The following is a 25,815-nucleotide window of genomic DNA, read 5'->3' on the forward strand; positions in this document are numbered from 1 at the left end:
ACCAACACCACCATCATCACCACCACCACCATCATCACCACCAACACCACCATCATCACCACCACCACCAACATCACCACCAACACCACCACCATCACCACCACCAACACCACCACCATCACCACCAACACCACCATCATCATCACCACTACCATCATCACCACCAACACCACCATCATCACCACCACCATCATCACCACCAACACCATCACCACCAACACCACCATCATCACCACCACCACCATGATCACCACCAACACCACCATCATCACCACCACCATCACCACCACCAACATCACCACCAACACCACCACCACCATCACCACCACCAACACCACCACCAACACCACCACCGTCTCTCTGCACCTCGACACTTTACAACGACGACGTCGCTCAGCTCAAGAACTGTCCCACGCTCTCATCGATCTTGCACAACGTCGATCATTATTAATTAAATAACGGCGGGAGCGGTGGGGCAGCGGTTAGCGCACTCGCGCTACGAACCCTGCCGCCCAAGTTCGATTCCCGCTCACGGCAAACACCGGTGACGATTGTCTGAACCGGTCCTGGGCCTCCCCTAGGTCGACTCGGCCTGAAATGAGTACCGGGTGCGATGTGTAAACACATCGCTGGCCACCCATCCCCTCGTGTGCCGTTCCGGCCTTCATAGGTACTCGCTTACAGAACTTGCCCCGACAGTCTGTGAAGGCTACACGGGGGATCTTTGTCTTGTGCTTACTCGCAGCACTTGCCCCGGCAGTCTGTTCAGGCTACACGGGGGATCTTTGTCTGTGTGTCGTCACTGTGTGTGTGTGTCCACGGCTATGAGGATATCCTCCTGCAGCCCCCCCGACCCACCCACCCCGACCCCCACATCTCTCTCGCTCTCCCGCACTTCTGTCCCACCACTCGCTGCTGCTGCTGAGCTGAGAGGGGGTCACTGGGGCTGTGTGGGGGGGTCGTCCGTGGCGTCGTTTCTCCTTCTTCTCGAGCCGCCTCCTCCATCCCCTTCGCCAGTCGACAGCGGCGGCGTCGTCCACGCCGAGGAGATCGCGCACGCTCGCGTCAGGGAGTCGGACTACCGGAGAGACAGACAGACTCTCAGACAGACACAGACACACACAGACAGACAGACACACAGACACAGACAGACACACACAGACAGAGACACAGACAGACAGACTCTCAGGCAGGCAGACAGACAGACAGACAGATAGATAGACAGACAGACAGACACACACACACAGACAGACACAGACACAGACAGACAGACACAGACACACACAGACGGACCAACAGGCCAATAGACACACACAGACAGACACACACAGAGAGACACACACAGACACACACAGACGGACCAACAGGCCAATAGACACACACAGACACACAGACACACAGACACACACAGAGAGAGACACACAGACACACACAGAGAGAGACACACAGACACACACACAGACACACACAAACAGACACACACACAGACACACACACACAGACACACACAGACAGACACACACACAGACAGACACACACACAGACAGCCACACACACACATCACGCACACACAGACAGACACACACACACATCACGCACACACAGACAGACACACACACACATCACACACACACAGACAGACACACACACACACAGACAGACACAGACAGCCACACACAGACGGACCAACAGGCCCACAGAGCCAGCCCAGCGGGCAGCAAGCCGCGAGCCGCCGTCTCGCCATGGCTCGCGGAGCCACTCGGCGCGCTTCCCTCACCTCCTCGCGGCTCCTCCTCCTCCTCGTCTCCCTCCTCCTCGTCCTCCACATCGTCGCGTCCTTGCCGCAGACGCAGGTGAGCGGTGGGCAGGTGAGCTGTGGTGAAGGTGGCGGTGACGACGACGATGATGATGATGATGGTGGTGTTATAAAGAAGAGGTGGTGGTGATGATCATGATGAAGGTTGCAGCCTGGGCACAATGATGATGATGGTGGTGGTGCTGGTGTGAGAAGGAAGAGGTGGTGGTGATGATCATGATGAAGGTTGCAGCCTGGGCACAATGATGATGATGATGGTGGTGGTGGTGTGAGAAGGAAGAGGTGGTAGTGATGATCATGATGAAGGTTGCAGCCTGGGCACAATGATGATGATGATGGTGGTGGTGTTATAAGGAAGAGGTGGTGGTGATGATCATGATGAAGGTTGCAGCCTGGGCACAATGATGATGATGATGGTGGTGGTGTGAGAAGGAAGAGGTGGTGGTGATGATCATGATGAAGGTTGCAGCCTGGGCACAATGATGATGATGATGATGGTGGTGTGAGAAGGAAGAGGTGGTGGTGATGATCATGATGAAGGTTGCAGCCTGGGCACAATGATGATGATGATGGTGGTGGTGGTGTGAGAAGGAAGAGGTGGTAGTGATGATCATGATGAAGGTTGCAGCCTGGGCACAATGATGATGATGATGGTGGTGGTGTTATAAGGAAGAGGTGGTGGTGATGATCATGATGAAGGTTGCAGCCTGGGCACAATGATGACGATGGTGGTGGTGGTGGTGGTGGTGTGAGAAGGAAGAGGTGGTGGTGATGATCATGATGAAGGTTGCAGCCTGGGCACAATGATGGTGATGATGGTGGTGGTGGTGTTATAAGGAAGAGGTGGTGGTGATGATCATGATGAAGGTTGCAGCCTGGGCACAATGATGATGATGATGATGGTGGTGGTGTTATAAGGAAGAGGTGGTGGTGATGATCATGATGAAGGTTGCAGCCTGGGCACAATGATGACGATGGTGGTGGTGGTGGTGTGAGAAGGAAGAGGTGGTGGTGATGATCATGATGAAGGTTGCAGCCTGGGCACAATGATGGTGATGATGGTGGTGGTGGTGGTGTTATAAGGAAGAGGTGGTGGTGATGATCATGATGAAGGTTGCAGCCTGGGCACAATGATGGTGATGATGGTGGTGGTGGTGTTATAAGGAAGAGGTGGTGGTGATGATCATGATGAAGGTTGCAGCCTGAGCACAATGATGATGATGGTGGTGATGGTGTTATAAGGAAGAGGTGGTGGTGATGATCATGATGAAGGTTGCAGCCTGAGCACAATGATGATGATGACGTGTGTGTGTTGGATTTTAGATTTGAAGCTTTCGTGACTGCAAGGATTCATATTCTTAGGTTTTTTCGGTAAAGTCACGTAGGTAAAACACCTGAAGACGGAAGCTTGTGTTGCCTCCGAAACGTCGTGATTTGTATTTTTATTTTACTTTTATTAATTTTATTTTTTTTACCTACGTGACTTTACCGAAAAAAACCTAAGATATGTGTTGGATTTCTTTCGCACCGTACGCGGCCAGCCGTGCAAATCTGAGTTGCGCTGGGGGGGATGTTAGGAGGGAGACTGTGAACATGATGATGACGATGAGATTATGTCGATGGCGTAGGAAGATGATGATGGTGATTATAAAGCAAAAAAAGACGTGACATGATGACGGTGCTGGAGATTGATGATGATGATCACGTAATGATGATCACGTGGTGATGATCACCACGCGCCACGGTGGTTAGGAGATGTTAACTACCTCGCCTGGTAGGCAGGAGGTCGTGGGTTCGATCCCGATCCTGACGCCTGCTGCTGTATATTTGGAGTTTGCGTGTCTCTCTCATCAACATCATCATCATCACGGTGGCTAGGAGATGTTAACTACCTTGCCTGGTACACAGGAGGTCATGGGTTCGATCCCGACCATGCCAAAGCCTGTATATTTGGAGTTTGCGTGTCTCTCTTATCATCATCATCATCATCACGGTGGCTAGGAGATGTTAACTACCTCGCCTGGTAGGCAGGAGGTCGTGGGTTCGATCCCGACCCTGACGCCTGCTGCTGTATATTTGGAGTTTGCGTGTCTCTCTCATCAACATCATCATCATCACGGTGGCTAGGAGATGTTAACTACCTCGCCTGGTAGGCAGGAGGTCGTGGGTTCGATCCCGATCCTGACGCCTGCTGCTGTATATTTGGAGTTTGCGTGTCTCTCTCATCAACATCATCATCATCACGGTGGCTAGGAGATGTTAACTACCTTGCCTGGTACACAGGAGGTCATGGGTTCGATCCCGACCATGACAAAGCCTGTATATTTGGAGTTTGCGTGTCTCTCTTATCATCATCATCACGGTGGCTAGGAGATGTTAACTACCTCGCCTGGTAGGCAGGAGGTCGTGGGTTCGATCCCGATCCTGACGCCTGCTGCTGTATATTTGGAGTTTGCGTGTCTCTCTCATCAACATCATCATCATCACGGTGGCTAGGAGATGTTAACTACCTCGCCTGGTAGGCAGGAGGTCGTGGGTTCGATCCCGATCCTTACGCCTGCTGCTGTATATTTGGAGTTTGCGTGTCTCTCTCATCAACATCATCATCATCACGGTGGCTAGGAGATGTTAACTACCTTGCCTGGTACACAGGAGGTCATGGGTTCGATCCCGACCATGACAAAGCCTGTATATTTGGAGTTTGCGTGTCTCTCTTATCATCATCATCATCACGGTGGCTAGGAGATGTTAACTACCTCGCCTGGTACACAGGAGGTCGTAGGTTCGATCCCGACCATGACAACGCCTGAATATTTGGAGTTTACGTGTCTCTCTCTCATCATCATCGTAATCACGGTGGCTAGAAGATGTTAACTACCTCGCCTGGTACACAGGAGGTCATGGGTTCGATCCCGACCATGACAAAGCCTGTATATTTGGAGTTTGCGTGTCTCTCTCATCATCATCATCACGGTGGCTAGGATATGTTAACTACCTCGCCTGGTAGGCAGGAGGTCGTGGGTTCGATCCCGATCCTGACGCCTGCTGCTGTATATTTGGAGTTTGCGTGTCTCTCTCATCAACATCATCATCATCACGGTGGCTAGGAGATGTTAACTACCTTGCCTGGTACACAGGAGGTCATGGGTTCGATCCCGACCATGCCAAAGCCTGTATATTTGGAGTTTGCGTGTCTCTCTTATCATCATCATCATCATCACGGTGGCTAGGAGATGTTAACTACCTCGCCTGGTAGGCAGGAGGTCGTGGGTTCGATCCCGACCCTGACGCCTGCTGCTGTATATTTGGAGTTTGCGTGTCTCTCTCATCAACATCATCATCATCACGGTGGCTAGGAGATGTTAACTACCTCGCCTGGTAGGCAGGAGGTCGTGGGTTCGATCCCGATCCTGACGCCTGCTGCTGTATATTTGGAGTTTGCGTGTCTCTCTCATCAACATCATCATCATCACGGTGGCTAGGAGATGTTAACTACCTTGCCTGGTACACAGGAGGTCATGGGTTCGATCCCGACCATGACAAAGCCTGTATATTTGGAGTTTGCGTGTCTCTCTTATCATCATCATCACGGTGGCTAGGAGATGTTAACTACCTCGCCTGGTAGGCAGGAGGTCGTGGGTTCGATCCCGATCCTGACGCCTGCTGCTGTATATTTGGAGTTTGCGTGTCTCTCTCATCAACATCATCATCATCACGGTGGCTAGGAGATGTTAACTACCTCGCCTGGTAGGCAGGAGGTCGTGGGTTCGATCCCGATCCTTACGCCTGCTGCTGTATATTTGGAGTTTGCGTGTCTCTCTCATCAACATCATCATCATCACGGTGGCTAGGAGATGTTAACTACCTTGCCTGGTACACAGGAGGTCATGGGTTCGATCCCGACCATGACAAAGCCTGTATATTTGGAGTTTGCGTGTCTCTCTTATCATCATCATCATCACGGTGGCTAGGAGATGTTAACTACCTCGCCTGGTACACAGGAGGTCGTAGGTTCGATCCCGACCATGACAACGCCTGAATATTTGGAGTTTACGTGTCTCTCTCTCATCATCATCGTAATCACGGTGGCTAGAAGATGTTAACTACCTCGCCTGGTACACAGGAGGTCATGGGTTCGATCCCGACCATGACAAAGCCTGTATATTTGGAGTTTGCGTGTCTCTCTTATCATCATCATCATCACGGTGGCTAGGAGATGTTAACTACCTCGCCTGGTACACAGGAGGTCGTAGGTTCGATCCCGACCATGACAACGCCTGAATATTTGGAGTTTACGTGTCTCTCTCTCATCATCATCGTAATCACGGTGGCTAGAAGATGTTAACTACCTCGCCTGGTACACAGGAGGTCATGGGTTCGATCCCGACCATGACAAAGCCTGTATATTTGGAGTTTGCGTGTCTCTCTCATCATCATCATCACGGTGGCTAGGATATGTTAACTACCTCGCCTGGTACACAGGAGGTCATGGGTTCGATCCCGACCCTGACGCCTGCTGCTGTATATTTGAAGTTTGCGTGTCTCTCTCTCTCCACGTGGTCGCGTAGATTTTTCTCTGGGTCCATCCTCCCACATTTAGAATCAACATTCGTTCAGCGCAGTCGGCTGCTGCTATGAGCCACTTTCATTGAGCTGTCGTCTGTGATAGCCAGTTCGCTTCTGAAACAGAGTTACAAAGTAGCTCAGTGGGGCCTTACCCGGTAAAATTAAAAAAAACATCGATGATGCGTTGAATCATAAGAACATATGATAATAATACTGTGTCCATGATGACGACGACGATGGTTACACAGATGGGGATTATGATTAGACAGATGCCAATGATGCTGATGATTATGATCCACATGATGATAATCATAACGATAATGGTGATGGTGCACATGATGTTGCTGATGATGATGATGCTGATGATGCCCATGATGTTGGTGATGGTGGTACATATTATGATGCTGATGGTGGTGGAAATGATAACGATGATGGTGCACATGCATATGACGCACACAATGATGATGGTGATGATGATGGTGATGCACATGATGATGGTGGTGATGATGATGATGACGGTGCAGATGACGATGATGATGATGGTGCACACGATGATGATGATGATGATGACGGTCTAAATGATGATGGCGATGATGATGATGATGATGGCGATGATGATGATGATGATGGCGATGATGGCGATGATGATGATGATGGTGCACAAGGTGATGATGGTGCACGTGATGGTGATGACGGTGCACATGATGATGATGGCGATGATGACGATGATGGCGATGATGATGATGGCAATGATGACGATGATGATGATGGCGATGATGGCGATGGCGATGATGATGATGGCGATGATGATGATGGCGATGATGATGATGATGATGGCGATGATGATGATGATGATGGCGATGATGATGATGATGGCGATGATGATGATGGCGATGATGATGATGACGGTCTAGATGATGATGATGGTGCACATGATGATGATGATGGCGATGATGATGGCGATGATGATGATGGCGATGATGATGATGGCGATGATGATGATGGCGATGATGATGATGATGGCGATGATGATGATGATGATGGCGATGATGACGATGCAGATGACGATGATGATGACGGTCTAGATGATGATGATGGTGCACATGATGATGATGGCGGTGATGATGATGATGATGGCGATGATGATGATGATGATGGCGATGATGATGATGATGATGGCCATGATGTGGCGATGATGATAATGGCGATGATGATAATGGCGATGATGATGATGGCGATGATGGCGATGATGATGATGTTGTCATCACCACGAGCAGACGACGGCGGCGACGAGGAGGCGTTGCGACGTGCCCACCGTGGAGCGCACCAAGACCGCGTGCCGCCCGTGCTCCCCGGCAGACCGCGTGCGCTGCCCACGTGGCTACCGCCCAGAGGGGCGCAGGGAGCGCACACGTGACTGCAGGTGGCGCATCACCATCATCATCATCACCACCACCACCATCACCACCACCATCACCACCACCACCACCACTATCACCATCGTCACCACCATCACCACCATCACCACCACCACCACCACTATCACCACCATCACCACCACCACCATCACCACCATCACCACCACCACTATCACCATCATCACCACCACCACCATCACCACCACCATCACCACCACCATCACCACCACCATCACCACCACCATCATCACCATCGTCACCATCATCATCACCATCACCACCATCATCACCACCATCACCACCACCATCACCACCACTACCATCACCACCACCACCACCATCACCACTATCACCATCACCACCACCATCATCACCACCATCACCACCACCATCACCACCACCACCATCACCACCACCACCACCGTCACCACCACCATCACCACCACCACCATCACCACCACCACCGTCACCACCACCATCACCACCACCACCACCATCACCACCACCACCACTATCACCACCATCACCACCACCACCATCACCACCACCATCACCACCACCACCACCACCATCACCACTATCACCATCACCACCACCACCACTATCACCACTATCACCATCACCACCACCATCATCACCATCGTCATCATCATCATCACCATCACCACCATCATCACCACCATCACCACCACCACCATCACCACCACCACCACTACCATCACCACCACCACCACCATCACCACTATCACCATCACCACCACCATCATCACCACCATCACCACCACCATCACCACCACCATCACCACCACCACCGTCACCACCACCATCACCACCATCACCACCACCATCACCACCACCATCACCACCACCACCGTCACCACCACCGTCACCATCACCACCATCACCACCACCACCACCACCGTGATGTGTGTGCGCGCAGCTACCAAATCAAGTCTCTCCGCATGCCGACGTCGTTGCCCGGCTGCCGCCAGACCTGCAAGAAGACGGTGATGGAGCCAAACTGCTGCCCCGGATTCTGGGGACCCGACTGCCTGGGTCGGTGGCCAGGGCAGATACCAACACCATCATCACCACCATCATCATCACCACCATCACCATCATCACCACCACCACCATCATCACCACCACCATTACCACCACCATTACCACCATCATCACCACCACTACCATCATCACCATCATCACCACCACCATTATCACCACCATCACCACCACCATCACCAACATCACCACCGTCACCATCATCACCATCACCATCATCACCATCATCACCATCATCACCACCATCACCATCATCACCACCATCACCACCATCACCATTATCACCACCACCACCATTATCACCATCATCAACATTGTCACCACCACCATCACCACCACCATCAACACCACCATCACCACCATCGTCACCAACACCACCATCATCACCACCACCACCACCATCACCACCATCACCATTATCACCACCACCATTATCACCATCATCAACATTGTCACCACCACCATCACCACCACCATCAACACCACCATCACCACCATCACCACCATCGTCACCAACACCACCATCACCACCACCATCACCACCACCATCACCACCATCACCAACACCATCATCACCACCACCACTATCACCACCACCACTATCACCACCACCATCATCACCATCACCACCACCATTATCACCATCATCAACATCGTGACGAGGCGTCGTCATCGCTGTCATCACAGTCGCGTGCGTCTGTACCCACGCGGTGCGTCTCTACCCCCGGTGTGTTGGGGCTACACGGGGGACCTTTGTCTTTGTGTGCACGCAGAGTGCCCGGGCGGGGCAGGGTCGCCGTGCTCGCGACACGGCCAGTGCCTCGACGGAATACAGAACAACGGCAGCTGCGAGTGTCAGGTGAGTGGCAGGTGTGAGGTGAGTGACAGGTGAGTGACAGGTGAGAGTGAGGTGAGTGTGAGGTGAGTGACAGGTGAGTGACAGGTGAGAGTGAGGTGAGTGTGAGGTGAGTGACAGGTGAGTGACAGGTGAGAGTGAGGTGAGTGTGAGGTGAGTGACAGGTGAGTGACAGGTGAGAGTGAGGTGAGTGTGAGGTGAGTGACAGGTGAGTGACAGGTGAGAGTGAGGTGAGTGTGAGGTGAGTGACAGGTGAGTGACAGGTGAGAGTGAGGTGAGAGTGAGGTGAGTGACAGGTGAGTGACAGGTGAGAGTGAGGTGAGTGTGAGGTGAGTGACAGGTGAGTGACAGGTGAGAGTGAGGTGAGTGTGAGGTGAGTGACAGGTGAGTGACAGGTGAGAGTGAGGTGAGTGTGAGGTGAGTGACAGGTGAGTGACAGGTGAGTGTGAGGTGAGTGTGAGTCAGGTGAGTGTCAGGTGAGAGTGAGGTGAGAGTGAGGTGAGAGTCAGGTGAGTGTGAGGTGAGTGTCAGGTGAGTGTCAGGTGAGGGTGAGGCGAGTGTGAGGACGATGTTGATGGTGATGTTGACGATGGTTGTGGTGATGGTGATGTGATGGTGATGATGTTGTTGACGATGGTTGTGGTGATGTTGATGATGTTGATGGTTGTGATGTTGACGATGGTTGTGGTGATGATGGTGATGATGGTGATGATGTTGTTGACGATGGTTGTGGTGATGTTGATGATGTTGATGGTTGTGGTGGTGGTGATGATGTTGATGATGGTGATGATGTTGATGGTTGTGATGTTGACGATGGTTGTGGTGATGGTGATGATGTTGATGGTTGTGATGGTGATTGTGGTGATGGTGATGATGTTGATGGTTGTGATGTTGACGATGGTTGTGGTGATGATGATGATGTTGATGGTGATGATGTTGATGACGATGGTTGTGGTGGTGATGGTGATGATGTTGATGGTGATGATGTTGTTGACGATGGTTGTGGTGATGTTGATGATGTTGATGGTGATGATGTTGATGTTTGTGATGTTGACGATGGTGATGGTGGTGGTGGTGATGGCAGCACGGGTTCACGGGCACGGCCTGCGAGGACTGCGAGGATCTCCACGCCTTCTCACCAAACTGCACTCAGAGTGAGCGCACTCCCCTAGGTCAACTCGGCATTAAATAAGAGGCCCGGATGTTAACTATCTCGCCTGGTACGCAGGAGGTCGTGGGTTCGATCTCGACCCTGACGCCTGCTGCTGTGTATGTTGAGTTTGCGTGTCTCTCTTAATTTTTCTCCACCCATGATCGCGTGGATTTTTTCTCCGGGTCCTGCAATGTCACCCGTTTAGAGTAGATGACCGCTGTTATGAATGTCCACGTGGTGGTGGTGATGATGACGATGAGAACCCGACGACACTTCGTTGAGCTATCATTTGTGAGAACCAGGTAGCTTCTGGAATAAGTAGTATTTTTAAAAACTTTTTTAAAAACACGATTTTATTAAATGTACCGTACTAGTAACGGAAGAACTCCACGACTCCAGTAAGTGGCCCCGAAGCTTGACATAACGTAAGGGCAGAGGTGGGACAAAGTCATTGTTTTGCAAGTCCAAGTCGAGTCGCAAGTCATCAAATTCATGACTCGAGTCTGACTCGAGTCCAAGTCACATGACTCGAGTCCACACCTCTGCGTAAGGGACCGTGGCCAATTACAGCCAACGTTAGTTGACCACGGACAATTAGACCCAAGCCGAAACACAACATGTAAAAGAGATAGTTTTTTATGATAGAATATAGTATTGTCATCAGAATGACATAATTATACCAAGTTTGCAGTCGATACCACTTTGGGAAGTGGGTTAAAATAGAGTTACAATATTTGAGGATACGACAACAACAACAACAACAACAGACAGAGTGAGTTAAATAAAAGTGTGTAAAAAGATTGTTTAAAAATATATTTTTATGATAGAATATAGTATTTTCATCAGTAAGACACAAGTATACCAAGTTTGCAGTCCATACCACATTGGGAAATGGGTTAAAATTGAGTTACAAGATTTGAGCATGTACAAATTAAAAAAATTAACCCGTAAAAACAAAGTTTTTCACTATAAATCCTTTATATGCGTGTTCAATGGGCCACAACCCAGCCCACATTGGTCTTTGAAACGGGCGGCTAGAGTCCTCTCGTCCTCTGGCTTGAGATGGCTGCCACCTATGGGTCAGATGATTGCCTGCCACCATTAAGCAATTGGTAATTAAATATCATGTTTTTTTTACCTAAAAAGTGTAAAATTTTGGAAAAAATTTATCACGAAAAGAAATTGTCACGCACAACGAGTCTGTGTGCAAAATGTCAGCTCGATTGGATCACGGGAAGTGGGTTAAAAAACGACCGAAAGATTTGCACGGTCGTAAGCCCGCAAGCAAGTGAAGTTAATATAAAGGATTTAAAAATGACTTCGTTGGGATCGACAGGGCAGCCGTCATCACCCCTCCCCCCCTCTCCCCATCCGTCCCCCTACTGCGAACACTCGGCAGGACCCTCCTGGCAATAGAGCCGTGAGACTCCGTGAGGCTTTCCTCGGCGAACAACAAGCAGACCTAGTAACGATGACAACTAGAGTCGTCATCCCATGGCTCTGGCCATGATGACGTCTGGAACGTTCCAGTGAATATGCCAACGTTGACCCAACGTTGGGTCAACGTTTGGCCGACCCAATATTCATCGGGAAGGTCCAGACGCCATCGTCGCCACCGTGTACCGTGCCGGTCTTCATAGGTGGCGCTGCTACTCGCCGACAGCACTTGCCCCCACAGTCTGTTGAAGGCTACACGGGGGACCTTTGTCTGTGTGTGTGCGATGCGAGCAGGGTGCCTCTGTGTGCACGGGGACTGCGACCGCGGAGTGAACGGGACGGGCGTCTGCTCCTGCTCCTCCGCCTACGAGGGGCAGCACTGTGACCAGCGTGAGACCTCCCCACCCACCACCACCCCCCCCACCCACCACCACTAGCCCCCCACTCACCCACCACTACCCCCCACCCACCACCAGCGTTCGTTTGTTGTGACGTTCTCACCCCGTGCACCCCGACTGAACATCTGTGAGAAAGAGCTTCACAGCTCATCGGATTCCCGTGACCGTGTCCCTCTCTGTGGTTGTGGCCGGGCTCAGCGATCCCCGAGTGCCGCGCCCTGGGCTGCCACAAGCTGGCCCGGTGCGTGCGGGCGCCCAGCGGGAAACTCGAGTGCAGCTGCCAGCAGGGATACCGGGGAAACGGCACCGCGTGCCAGGGTGAGCACCGGCACGGCCGTCCGTCACGTGACCTCCACCACGTGGCCTCGCTCACCCACCTCCACCACGTGACCTCCCTCACCCACCTCCACCACGTGACCTCCCTCACCCACCTCCACAACGTGGCCTCCCTCACCCACCTCCACCACGTGACCTCCCTCACCCACCTCCACCACGTGACCTCCCTCATCCACCTCCACCACGTGACCTTGCTCACCCACCTCCACCACGTGACCTCCCTCACCCACCTCCACCACGTGACCTCCCTCACCCACCTCCACCACGTGACCTCCCTCACCCACCTCCACCACATGGCCTAACCCAGTGCCCCGCGTATCCCTCCCGCACCCCCTGCACCCCCCACAGTCGTGAACCCCTGCATGGACGGGGCCCCGCCGTGCGACCCCTACGCCCGCTGCAGTTTCACAGGTCCCGGCCGCCACACGTGCCTCTGCCTGCCGGGGTTCCGGGGCGACGGCCGCGTCTGCGTGCCCGTGGACCCCTGCGCCAACGGCTACGGGGGCTGCGCCGACAACTCCACCCTGTGCGTCTACGACGGGCCCGGAAAGGTGGGGATGCTCCTCCTCCTCGTCGTCGTCGTCATAATCATCTGTGGTGGTGGCTACGCTGCTGCCTGGAATCAGCAGATAGGCAGCAGATAGCCCCGCCCACTACTCGGGTAGCCCCGCTCACTACTGAGGTAGCCCCGCCCACTACTCAGGTAGCCCCGCCCACTACTCGGGTAGCCCCGCCCACTACCCGGGTAGCCCCGCCCACTACTCAGGTAGCTCCACCCACTACTCTGGTAGCCCCACCCACTACTCAGGTAGCTCCACCCACTACACAGGTAGCTCCACCCACTACTCAGGTAGCTCCACCCACTACTCAGGTAGCCCCGCCCACTACTCAGGTAGCCCCGCCCACTATTCAAGTAGCCCCACCGCCCTGCCTACTACTCAGGTAGCCCCACCCTCTACTAAGCCCCACTTAGGTCGGTCCACCAACTACTCAGGTAGCCCTGCCCACTATTCGAGTAGCCCCGCCCACTACTCAGGTAGCCCTGCCCACTATTCGAGTAGCCCCACCCACTACTTAGGTAGCTCCACCCACTGCTCAGGCAGTCCCATACCTTACTCATTTGCCCCTCCCTTTGCTCCCATGACACTAAAACGCTGCTACCGACGATGCCATTGAGCACCCCCCTCGCCCCCCCCCCTTTGTGCCCCCCCCCCCCCCCCCAGTCTCACTGCGAGTGCCGGGACGGCTTTGATGGGCCGCGTGGGGCGAGCGTGTGCACCCTCGTGGACATGTGCACCTCCGGCCTGGCGTGCCACACGCACGCCACCTGCGTCACCGTGGGGCCGCGCCTAGCCGAGTGAGTGGCCAGCACGCGCCTGCTCCCACCCACGACCTCGCTCACCGCCTGCGCCCTCGGCTTGTCGCTGGCCGGGTAAAAGCAGCGGCGGCTTTTGGCCGGCCATCGAGCAAAGGCGGCGGTCACCGCGCCGGGCACTTTTCAGATGAGCTTCTGCGGCCGTCTGGAACGCTCTTCCTCCCAATAGTAGGAATTCACTGGGGCTTTGCACTTTTAAATCATTATCTAGATTGACAAACTCACTTCTTTAGAACTGCTGCTTGTGCTTAGTTTGTTGTCCTTCCCCCGTACCTCTGAACCTCCGATTTGCACGGTTGGCTACATACAGTGCGAAACAAGTTCAACATACACACACACACGTGGCCCGTGTGACTGTACCTGCAGCCTCTGGGTCATCGTGAACTGCGACCTCTGGCTGTCGTGACCTGTGACCTTGCGTTAATTACCCATGATCTCAGGATACTTGTTTTGACCTGCAAATATCGGGCACGTGGCCGCACGATCCGTGACCCCGGGGTCGTGAACCTCGGCCGTACAGGACGCGTGACCCTCGAATGCCCTCCGATCCATGACCTCCCGTCCCATGGGGATCCCGCGACCCCGCGCCAGGTGCTCGTGCAAGGAGGGCTACGTGGGTGACGGCACGGTGTGCCACGGGCCCATCATGGAGAGCGTGAAGGAGATGAATGACCTCGTGGGGTGGCGCTGGCAGGGCAGGCTCACCTCCTCGCTCACCCTCTTCGGTAATGTTGGGCCTGGGCGGGGTGGGAGGGGCCTTTCAGGAAAGGCAGGCTTTTTTTTACCCCACCCACCACAGGCCAGATTTGTGATTCACGTCCCCACGTGCTATTTGTGAGGCCCGGGACCCCTTGGGACGTGGCCCTGATGGTGGCGCGTGGATTTTATTTCTCCGGTTTTTTCCCCCTCCACGCTTCAGAATCGACGTCGCGCGTTCGGAGCATTTGCCCGCTATGGATGTCCACGTGATGATGAGAGCCGCTCCATCGAGCTACCATTTGTGATGGCCAGTTCGCTCCTGATAAAGATCTAGGCGGCTCAGTGGGGCCTCACCTGGTCAAATAAAAAGAGTAAATCGGTGGTTGTGGGTGGGTTGCTGTTGAGACCATGTGTCGGTGGATCATGATGGTGCCTTCTATGCACCTCCACTACACGGCCTCGCGCACCCATCTCCAGTAGTGGGCGGTAACAACAACAACAAAACGCCGCAATATTTCAAGAGCCGCAGTGCACTGTGGGGTGAATCGGAGAGATAGTGGTGGTCCTTTAAGGTTGTAATCCCTTGTTCATCGTGACGTCCTTTTTACTTTGATGTCTCAACAGCGTTACGGAGATCGCGTGATGACGTGAGGGTTCTGCCTGTGTGGTGAGGGTTGAAAGTTGACGCCGAGGAGGGGGGAGGAGGCGCCTCGCCCTCCCCCCCATGCGGAGTGACGTCATCCGCTAATATTAATGGGGGGGGGGGTGTCCATTTGGAAGACGTCATCTGTTCATGATTATTCATGAGGGGGGTGGTCCATGTGGAGGACATCACCTGTTTGTGCGATGGGTGATGGTGAATCGAATGGGAATCAGGATGATGAGGACAATGTGTTGATGGTTTTGATGATGGTGGTAGCAACGTTGACGTTGCTGTAGGGAGTTGTTGATAATATCGATGTTGTTGATGCTGATGATGTTGGCGATGGTGGTCGTGGTGATGGTGGTGGTGATGATGTTGGCGATGGTGGTGGTGATGATGTTGGCGGTGGTGGTGGTGATGATGTTGGCGATGGTGGTGGTGATGTTGGTGATGGTGGTGGTGATGGTGGTGATGTTGGTGGTGGCGATGGTGGTGGTGATGTTGGTGGTGGTGGTGATGATGTTGGCGATGGTGGTGGTGATGATGTTGGCGGTGGTGGTGGTGGTGATGATGTTGGCGATGGTGGTGGTGATGTTGGTGATGGTGGTGGTGAAGGTGGTGGCGATGGTGATGGTGGTGGTGGTGATGATGTTGGCGATGGTGGTGGTGATGTTGGTGATGGTGGTGGTGATGGTGGTGGCGGTGATGTTGGTGATGTTGGCGATAGTGGTGGTGATGATGTTGGTGATGGTGGTGGCGGTGATGGTGGTGGTGATGATGTTGGCGATGGTGGTGATGATGTTGGTGATGGTGGCGATGGTGGTGGTGATGGTGGTGATGGTGGTGGTGATGGTGGTGGCGGTGATGTTGGTGATGTTGGCGATAGTGGTGGTGATGATGTTGGTGATGGTGGTGGCGGTGATGGTGGTGGTGATGATGTTGGCGATGGTGGTGATGATGTTGGTGATGGTGGCGATGGTGGTGGTGATGGTGGTGATGTTGGTGATGGTGGTGATGATGTTGGCGATGGTGGTGGTGTTGGTGGTGGTGATGTTGGTGGTGATGGTGGTGGTGATGTTGGTGGTGGTGGTGATGTTGGTGGTGGTGATGTTGGTGATGGTGGTGGTGTTGGTGGTGCGTGTGAAGGCTCGCAGTTCGCGTGGACGCTGAACTCCCTTGGCCCCTTCACGCTCTTCCTGCCCGTCGAGTCGGCCTTCAAGAACATCAACGTGAGACGCACGGAGACACACGGAGACACAAACACAAAGATGCCCCCTCTAGCCTTGTGACGGACTGTAGGGGCAAGTGCTGTTAGCGAGTTCCTATGAAAGCCGACACGTCACACGATGGGGTGGGTGCCCAGCGCAACGCTCGACCGCCTTTGTCTCCCCAGTGGCGATGTGCACCTGTGTGTGTGTGTAGGGGGGGAGCGGTGGTGCAGCAGTTAGCGCGCTGCGCTATCAACCTGGTGACCCGGGTTCGATTCCCGCTCACGGCCAACACCAGTGACGATTATCTGAACCGGTCCTGGGCCTCGCCTAGGTCCACTCAGCCTGAAATGAGTACCCGGTGCGGTGTGTAAACATCGCCACTGGGGAGACAAAGGCGGTCGGGCGTGTTGTTGGCCACCCATCCCCTCGTGTACCGTTCCGGCCTTCATAGGTGCTGCTCGCTAACAGCACTTGCCCCTACAGTCTGTTAAGGCTACACGGGGGATCTTTATCTTTGTCAGGTGAGCGTGCTGCTGGCCGACGGGCCGCGTGCGCTCCGCCTGTGCCGGGCCCACGTGGTGCCGGGCCGCCTGGCCCTGCAGGAGCTCTCCTCGCTCCCCGCCGTCTACTCCCTCACCGGCTCCCGCATCAGCCTCGTCCCCAACACCAAGGTCTGCCGCTCCGCGCCTCTCCACGTGTGTCTCTCCCCGCGTCTCCACGTGTCTCTCCCCGTGTGTCTCTCCCCCTGTCTCCCCGTGTGTCTCCCCATGTCTCTCCCCCTGTCTCCACGTGTGTCTCTCCCCCTGTCTCCACGTGTGCCTCTCCCCCTGTCTCTCCCCCTGTCTCCACGTGTCTCCCCGTGTCTCTCCCCCTGTCTCCCCATGTCTCTCCTCATGTCTCTCCCCGTGTCTCTCCCCGTGTGTCTCTCCCCCTGTCTCCCCATGTGTCTCCCCATGTCTCTCCCCGTGTCTCCCCATGTCTCTCCCCGTGTATCTCCCCGTGTGTCTCTCCCCCTGTCTCCCCATGTGTCTCCCCATGTTTCTCCCCGTGTATCTCCCCGTGTGTCTCTCCCTGAGTCTCCTTCTCCCTCTGTCTCCTCGTGTGTCTTTCCCCCTGTCTCCCCATGTCTCTCCCCGTGTCTCCCATTGAGTCTCCCCCCGTGTCTCTCCCTGTGTGTCTCCCCATGTGTCTCCCCCTGTCTCCCTCTGAGTGTCCCCGTCTCTCCGTGTGTCTCCCCCTGCCTCCCCGTGCGTCTCCATGCGTCTTCCTCCGTCTCCCAGTGTCTCCGCGCAGGTTCTACGAGTGTGCCCGCGTCCCTCCCCGCGTCTCCGCGCGTCTCCAGCCGTCTCCCGGTGTCGAGCACCCCCTCCCCCCCACTTCTCTGATTTTCCCATCCCGGTTCCCACCCCAAATCCCCCCCCCCTTCCCATCCAGGACCCCCTCTCCCCGCGTCTCCTGGCGCAGGGCTCGACGCGCAAGGTGCGGATCGTCGAGGGCAACCTGACGGCCGCCAACGGCAACGTGCACCTGGTGGACTGGCTGCTGAGCGCGCCGGGCCCCAGCGTGCCCGGCAACTGGAAGGTGGGCCGGGGTCAGGTCGGCTTCGCAGGGGTCAAGCCGCTCGCTCACCGCCTCGGGTCGGGTCACCGGCCCGGCCCCCTGGCTCGCCGGCAGAGCGATGCGCGCTGGACGATCATCAAAAGGGTCACGGGCGTGAACCCTGCTCGGGGTCATGGACAGTCGTCCCTATGGGGTCATGCACGAGGTCGTGGGTTCGATGTCCACGCTGACGTCCGATGTATATTTGGAGTTTGCGTGTCTCTCTCCGTGGTGGTCGCGTGGATTTTTCTCCGGGTCCTGCGGTTTCCCCCCCCCCCCCCCCCACATTTATAATCAACGTCACCACGCGTTGAGAGTGTTTGGCCGCTACACATTCCCACGTGATGATGAGAAGCCGCTTAAGAGCTACGCAGCTCAGTGGGGCCTCACCTGGTGATAAAATAAATGAAAGAGAACGAGGTCAGGTCGCATATGACTACATCACGTGGTGTACGGAGATGTCACGTGGTGTACGGAGAGGTCAGGTGACGCCTTTGACCCGTGACCTCTGTTGCCCAGGCTCTCCTGTCCGAGATCATCGCCACCAACGCCGTGTTCAGCCACTTCCGGTCACTGCTTGAGGTTAGTGGCGTCGTGACGTGGATGATGATGATGATGATGACGATAGTGATGATGATACTGATGATGATAGTGATGATGATTATAGTGATGGTGATAGTGATGATGACGATGACAGTGATGATGATAGTGATGGTGATAGTGATGGTGATGATAGTGATGGTGATGATGATGGTGATGATAGTGATGGTGATAGTGATGATGATGATGACAATGACAGTGATGATGATGATAGTGATGATGATAGTGATGGTGATAGTGATGATGATGATGATAGTGATAGTGATGATGATGATGATGACAGTGATGATGATGATGGTGACAGTGATGATGATGACAGTGATGATGATAGTGATGGTGATGATGATGACAGTGATGGTGATGATGATGGTGATGATGATGATGACAGTGATGATGATGATAGTGATGATGATAGTGATGATTGTGATGATGACAGTGATGATGATAGTGATGATGATGATGATGGCGATCATGATAACAGTGGTTTTAAAGATGATGATTGATAAAAATTACCGTGGTAGCAGTGATTATGATAGTTGTAATTGTGATGACGGCGACGACGATGATGACAGTGGTGGAATTGATGATGGTATTAATATTAGCGATGGTGATGATGCTGTTGGTGGTGGTATTAACATTATCAGCAGTAGTGATGTTGGCCGTAGTCGTGATGATGGCAGTAACAGTAGCGAAGATGGCGATGATGAACGGGATAGCGGTCATGTTGGTAGCAGATCGTCACCATCATCATCGTGACGACGATAACGATGATGACGATGATGATGGCGGTAGGAGCAGGAGTGTGACGTACGGTGGCACTCCACGTGACAGCAAGGCTCAGCGCCTGTGACGGAGTGCTGAGCCTGATGGTGGCACCACATGGGCGAGATGTTAACTACCTCGCCTGTTATACAGGAGGTCGTGGGTTCATTCCCGATCCTGAGGCCTGCTGCTGTGTATTTGGAGTTTGCGCGTTCTCCCCGCGGTCGCGTGGATTCGTCTGCAAGTCCTACGCTTTTTCCCCTCCAAGTTTCGAGTCGCGCGTTCAAAGTATTCGGCTGCTATAAATGTCCACGTGCTAAGCCACTTCAAATCTAAGCCGCTTCAAATCAAGATCAGATCAAGATTAAGACACTTCGCGTTGAGATGTCGTTTGTGTCCAGGTCGCTTCTGGAAAAAGACCTACACAGCTCGCTGGAGCCGTTGCCTGGTCAAATAAAAAAATAGTTGAGTTGAGTTGACGTCTTGCCATCCCCATTGAATTCTCGAAAACTTTCAATATTTTTAAAAAATAAGGTTAATTTACAAACAGAAGTGAACATGCAAAGGGGCGGAAATAATAGGTGTCATTTCATTGGAGGGGGGGGGGGTCACAAGACATTCTGGACCACCCTGTAGATCGAAGCCTTTGCCTGACGAGGTTCGACGAGGCGTGAGAAGAGGTGTGTGTCTGCGCGTAGCGTCGTGGTGACGTCACCGCCACTTAGTGGCGAATGGCGGTTGTCGTTGTTGTGTGCGTGTGCGTGTGTCTGTGTGTGTGTCTCTGTGTGTGTCTGTGTGTGTGTGTCTGTGTGTGTGTGTGTCTGTGTGTGTCTGTGTGTGTGTGTCTATCTGTGTGTGTGTGTCTGTGTGTGTCTGTGTGTGTGTGTGCGTGTCTGTGTGTGTGTGTGTGTGTGTCTGTGTCTGTCTGTGTGTGTGTCTGTGTGTCTGTCTGTGTGTGTCTGTGTGTGTGTGTGTGTCTGTGTGTGTGTGTCTGTGTGTGTGTGTCTGTGTGTGTGTCTGTGTGAGCGGTAGTGTAGCGGTTAGCGCGCTGCGCTATGAACCTGGCGACCCGGGTTCGATTCCCGCTCACGGCTAATACCAGTGACGATTATCTGAACCAGTCCTGGGCCTCCCCTAGGTCGACTCAGCCTTAAATGAGTACCTGGTGCGGTGTAGCAAACATCGCCACTGGGGAGACAAAGGCGGTTGGGCGTGGTGCTGGCCACCGACCCCCTCGTTCGTGTACCGTTCCGGCCGTCATAGGTGCTCGCGAACAGCACTTGCCCCTACAGTCTGTTAAGGCTATACGGGGGATATTTGTCTGTGTGTGTGTGTCTGTGTGTGTGTGCGGTAGAACTCGGAGCAGCCCGGCCTCCTGGACGCACAGGGCCCCTTCACAGCATTCATCCCCACCAACACGGCCATCGACCGCATGCGTGACGGCAGGCTCTCCTACCTCTTCACTCCCGAGGTGAGCCGCTCGCTCACCCCGTCGCCACCCGTGGTGGGAAGGTGGTGGTGGTGGTGAGGAGGAGGAGGTGGTGGTGAGGAGGTGGTGGTGAGGAGGTGGTGGGTGAGGGGGGGGTGGTGGTGAGGAGGGGGTGGTGGTGAGGAGGAGGTGGTGGGTGAGGAGGAGGTGGTGGGTGAGGAGGAGGTGGTGGGTGAGGAGGGGGTGGTGGTGAGGAGGGGGTGGTGGTGAGGAGGGGGTGGTGGTGGTGAGGTGGTGGTGAGGAGGTGGTGGTGAGGAGGTGGTGGTGGTGAGGAGGTGGTGGTGAGGAGGTGGTGGTGAGGAGGTGGTGGTGAGGAGGAGGTGGTGGTGAGGAGGTGGTGGTGGTGAGGAGGTGGTGGTGGTGAGGTGGTGGTGGTGAGGAGGTAGTGGGCTGTGTCGGTTTGTGGTGCAGGGTCGCCCCAAGCTCAAGGAGTTGGTTCGACATCACATCGTGCAGGGCTCCGAGGTGAGTGTACTACACTCACCAAACTCACCACCACACACCACACTCACCACCACTCACCACACTCACCACCACACACCAAAAACAAGTGCTGCTAGCGAGCACCTATGAAGGCCGGCACGGCACACGAGGGGGTGGGTGGCCAGCACCACGCCCGGCCGCCTTTGTCTCCCCAGTGGCGATGTTTACTACACACCGCACCAGGTACTCATTAGGGGAGGCCCAGGACCGGTTCAGACAATCGTCCCCTCCTACACGACCGCTCCCCACAGAACCCACACCACCCACTCACCCACCCACGTCTGTCTATGAACACGGGACGTAATGTGTGTGTGTGTGTGCACGCGCGTCCGCACGTTGTCAAGGGGACGTCCATAAATGACGTCACGCACCTGGGGGGGGGGGGGGGGTGGGGGTCAGACGAGCAGTACGAGTACCACCTTGATGGGTCTGCGACGTTTCCTTCCAGAGTTATTGCCAAAAAACCACAAACATCCCAGAATCCTCTCGGTTTGGGGTGTCCAGATGGTGTCGCTTATTTGTTAAATCCGTTATATTAAGTTCGCTTGATTGCTTGCTTGCGTGCAAATCTTTTGGTCGTTTTCTAACCCACTGCCCGTGATTCAATCGAGCTGACATTTTGCACATAGACTCGTTGTGCGTGACAATTAATTTTCGTGAAATTTTTTTTCCAAAATTTGACACTGTTTAGGGAATTTTTTTTAAATATTTAATTACCAATTGCTTAATGCTGGCAGACAATCATCTGACCCATAGGTGGCAGCCATCTCAAGCCAGAGGACGAGAGGACTCTAGCCGCCACGCATATAAAGGATTTAGAGTGAAAAACTTTGTTTTTACGGGTTAATTTTATCCCATGAGAAGCGTCGCATCGAATCATTGTGGTTGAGTTCTCCCCGCCTGGACAAGCGGAATTGAATGGTGCAACTGGTTTTGCTGTGCTGTGTTAAATCAGACATTTGTGACGATGTGTGACGAGGGGGTGGGGGAGAAATGTGACGTCACATCAAAATGCGCAACTTTAAATAAATATAGACAACACGTTCTGCTTAATTAAATTTACTTTTTAATAAATGTTTTCTCCGACATCAGAGTGCAGCGCCACATTAAATACGCACTACAATGACAATAGTTTAAAGCGATTTGAAGCATGTTTCATTTATTTTTTGGGGGGGGCAGAGCTTTGTGACGTCATATTTGCGGGGGGGGGGGTCTGACTTTTTGTGACGCCGCGTGACGAAGGGGGGGGGGGGTCAAAAATCGTCCAAAATCGCGTGACGTCACTTATGGACGGCCCCTTGGTCGACTCAGCTTTAAGTGGTGAGCACCGGGAAGACGTCGGGGAGACAAAGGCGGGTCGGGACTGACCACTCGACGGCACTTGCCCCAACGGTCCGCTGAGGCTACACGGTTGGGGGGTGAACCTTTGTCTTTGTGCGTGTAGATGGAGGTCGGAGTTCTGGTGTCCACCACTTTCATTCGAACCCTCGCGAACCAGATCGTGACCATCAACGTCACCAGCCAGGTAAGAGTGAGGGGGAGGGGCCATCGGGGAGGGGGGCGGGGCGTCAGGGGTCAGGGGCGTGGCTTCCACAGCGAACTGCCCAATCACACGCTGGCACCGATGAGCCAATCGCAGAGCAGGGTTCAAGGCTTGGTGTTCGCATTGTGATTGGCCCGTGTGGGAGTGATGAGCTCTGCTGCTGCTGCTGTGGTTGTGGTGGTTGTTGTGGTTGTTGTGGTGGTGGTGGTGAGGGGTGACATTTGGGTGACAGCTCTGAGGGTTCACGTGAGTGAGTGACCCTGTGGGTGAGTCACAATGTGGGTGAGTGACTCTGTGGGTGAGTGACTCGGTGAGTGAGTGAACTGGTGAGTGAGTGACTTGGTGAGTGAGTGACCCTGTGGGTGAGTGACTCTGTGGGTGAGTGACACGGTGAGTGAGTGACCTGGTGAGTGAGTGACCTGGTGAGTGAGTGACCTGGTGGGTGAGTGACACGGTGAGTGAGTGACCCTGTGGGTGAGTGACTCTGTGGGTGAGTGACACGGTGAGTGAGTGACCTGGTGAGTGAGTGACCTGGTGAGTGAGTGACCTGGTGGGTGAGTGACACGGTGAGTGAGTGACCTGGTGAGTGAGTGACCTGGTGAGTGAGTGACACGGTGAGTGAGTGACACGGTGAGTGAGTGACCTGGTGAGTGAGTGACACGGTGAGTGAGTGACCTGGTGAGTGAGTGACCTGGTGAGTGAGTGACCTGGTGAGTGACCTGGTGAGTGAGTGACCTGGTGAGTGAGTGACCTGGTGAGTGAGTGACCCTGTGAGGGAGTGACCCTGTGGGTGAGTGACCTGGTGAGTGAGTGACTCTGTGAGTGAGTGAAATGGTGAGTGAGTGACCTTGTGAGTGAGTGACCTGGTGAGTGAGTGACTTGGTGAGTGAGTGACCTGGTGAGTGAGTGACTCGGTGAGTGAGTGACTTGGTGAGTGAGTGACTTGGTGAGTGAGTGACCTGGTGAGTGAGTGACTTGGTGAGTGAGTGACCTGGTGAGTGAGTGACTTGGTGAGTGAGTGACCTGGTGAGTGAGTGACACGGAGAGTTAGTGACCTGGTGAGTGAGTGACCTGGTGCGTGAGTGACTTGGTGAGTTAGTGACCTGGTGGGTGAGTGACTCTGTGAGTGGGTGACACGGTGAGTGACCTGGTGAGTGACTCGGTGAGTGACACGGTGGGTGAGTGACCTGGTGAGTGACCGGGTGGTTGACCCCCAGGGCCGCATCCTGCTGGGCGATGACGCGGTCCCGCTGATGGAGGGCGACGTGCTGGCGAGGAACGGGCGCCTCCACGTTCTGGACGGGGTGCTCGTGCCGCCCTCCATCCTGCCCATCCTGCCGCACCGGTGCGACGAGACTACCCACCACGTCAAGCGGGTGGGTGCCGGGTGGGGTGGGGGGGAGGGGTGGGGGGCGGGGGGAGGGGAGGGGTGGGGGGCGGGGGGAGGGGAGACGTGGGGGGGGAGACTGGGGGGGCGGGGGGTGGTGGGGAGACGTGGGCGGTGGGGAGACGTGGGGGGGGGCGGGGGGGTGGGGGGGGAGGGGTGGGGGGCGGGGGGAGGGGAGACGTGGGGGGGGAGACTGGGGGGGCGGGGGGTGGTGGGGAGACGTGGGGGGGGGGAGACGTGGGGGAGGGGAGACGTGGGGGGGGGAGACGTGGGAGAGGGGAGACGTGGGGGGGCGGGGGGGGGAGACGTGGGGAGGACGTTGGGCATGGGTTGCGGGAACTTGGGGGTGCAGGAGGCAGGGTGTGTGGGGCGAGGCGAGGACACGGGAACGTGGGGATTGTGTGTGCTGTGTGTACTCTGTGTGTGTGTGCTGTGTGTACTCTGTGTGTGTGTGCTGTGCGTGTGCTGTGTGTGTGCTGTGCGTGTGTGTGCTGTGTGTACTCTGTGTGTGTGATGTGTGTACTCTGTGTGTGTGCTGTGTGTACTCTGTGTGTGTGTGCTGTGCGTGTGCTGTGTGTGTGCTGTGCGTGTGTGTGCTGTGTGTACTCTGTGTGTGTGATGTGTGTACTCTGTGTGTGTGTGCTGTGTGTACTCTGTGTGTGTGTGCTGTGCGTGTGCTGTGTGTGTGCTGTGCGTGTGTGTGCTGTGTGTACTCTGTGTGTGTGTGATGTGTGTACTATGTGTGTGTGTGTGCTCTGTGTGTGTGTCCTCTGTGTACTCTGTGTGTGTGTGATGTGTGTACTCTGTGTGTGTGTGTGCTCTGTGTGTGTGTGCTGTTTCTAATCTGTGTGTGTGATGTGTGTGCTCTGTGTGTGTGTGCTCTGTGTGTGTGTGCTGTTTGTAATCTGTGTGTGTGTGATGTGTGTACTCTGTGTGTGTGTGGTCTGTGTGTGTGTGCTGTGTGTAATCGGTGTGTGTGCT

General features: G+C 54.5%; 1 protein-coding gene across 1 annotated transcript in view; it reads left to right on the forward strand.

Moving 5' to 3' along the window:
• Nucleotides 1–1,296: 1,296 nt before the first annotated feature.
• Nucleotides 1,297–25,815, forward strand: part of LOC144945679 (stabilin-2-like) — a 106,241-nt gene continuing 81,722 nt past the window's right edge. The window contains exons 1-18 of the mRNA XM_078874246.1: nt 1,297–1,853; nt 7,660–7,805; nt 8,741–8,856; nt 9,636–9,721; nt 10,803–10,872; nt 12,603–12,698; nt 12,905–13,024; nt 13,391–13,593; nt 14,266–14,399; nt 15,009–15,142; nt 16,906–16,988; nt 17,492–17,641; nt 18,405–18,551; nt 19,089–19,151; nt 21,286–21,402; nt 21,833–21,886; nt 23,349–23,429; nt 24,665–24,823. Of these exons, the coding sequence (XP_078730372.1) occupies nt 1,743–1,853; nt 7,660–7,805; nt 8,741–8,856; nt 9,636–9,721; nt 10,803–10,872; nt 12,603–12,698; nt 12,905–13,024; nt 13,391–13,593; nt 14,266–14,399; nt 15,009–15,142; nt 16,906–16,988; nt 17,492–17,641; nt 18,405–18,551; nt 19,089–19,151; nt 21,286–21,402; nt 21,833–21,886; nt 23,349–23,429; nt 24,665–24,823 (2,070 nt within the window). The 5' untranslated portion in view covers nt 1,297–1,742. The remainder of the gene's footprint in view (nt 1,854–7,659; nt 7,806–8,740; nt 8,857–9,635; nt 9,722–10,802; nt 10,873–12,602; nt 12,699–12,904; nt 13,025–13,390; nt 13,594–14,265; nt 14,400–15,008; nt 15,143–16,905; nt 16,989–17,491; nt 17,642–18,404; nt 18,552–19,088; nt 19,152–21,285; nt 21,403–21,832; nt 21,887–23,348; nt 23,430–24,664; nt 24,824–25,815) is intronic.

Source organism: Lampetra fluviatilis, chromosome 38 (genome assembly GCF_964198595.1).
Source record: "Lampetra fluviatilis chromosome 38, kcLamFluv1.1, whole genome shotgun sequence".
In the NCBI taxonomy this organism is placed as follows: Eukaryota; Metazoa; Chordata; class Hyperoartia; order Petromyzontiformes; family Petromyzontidae; genus Lampetra; species Lampetra fluviatilis.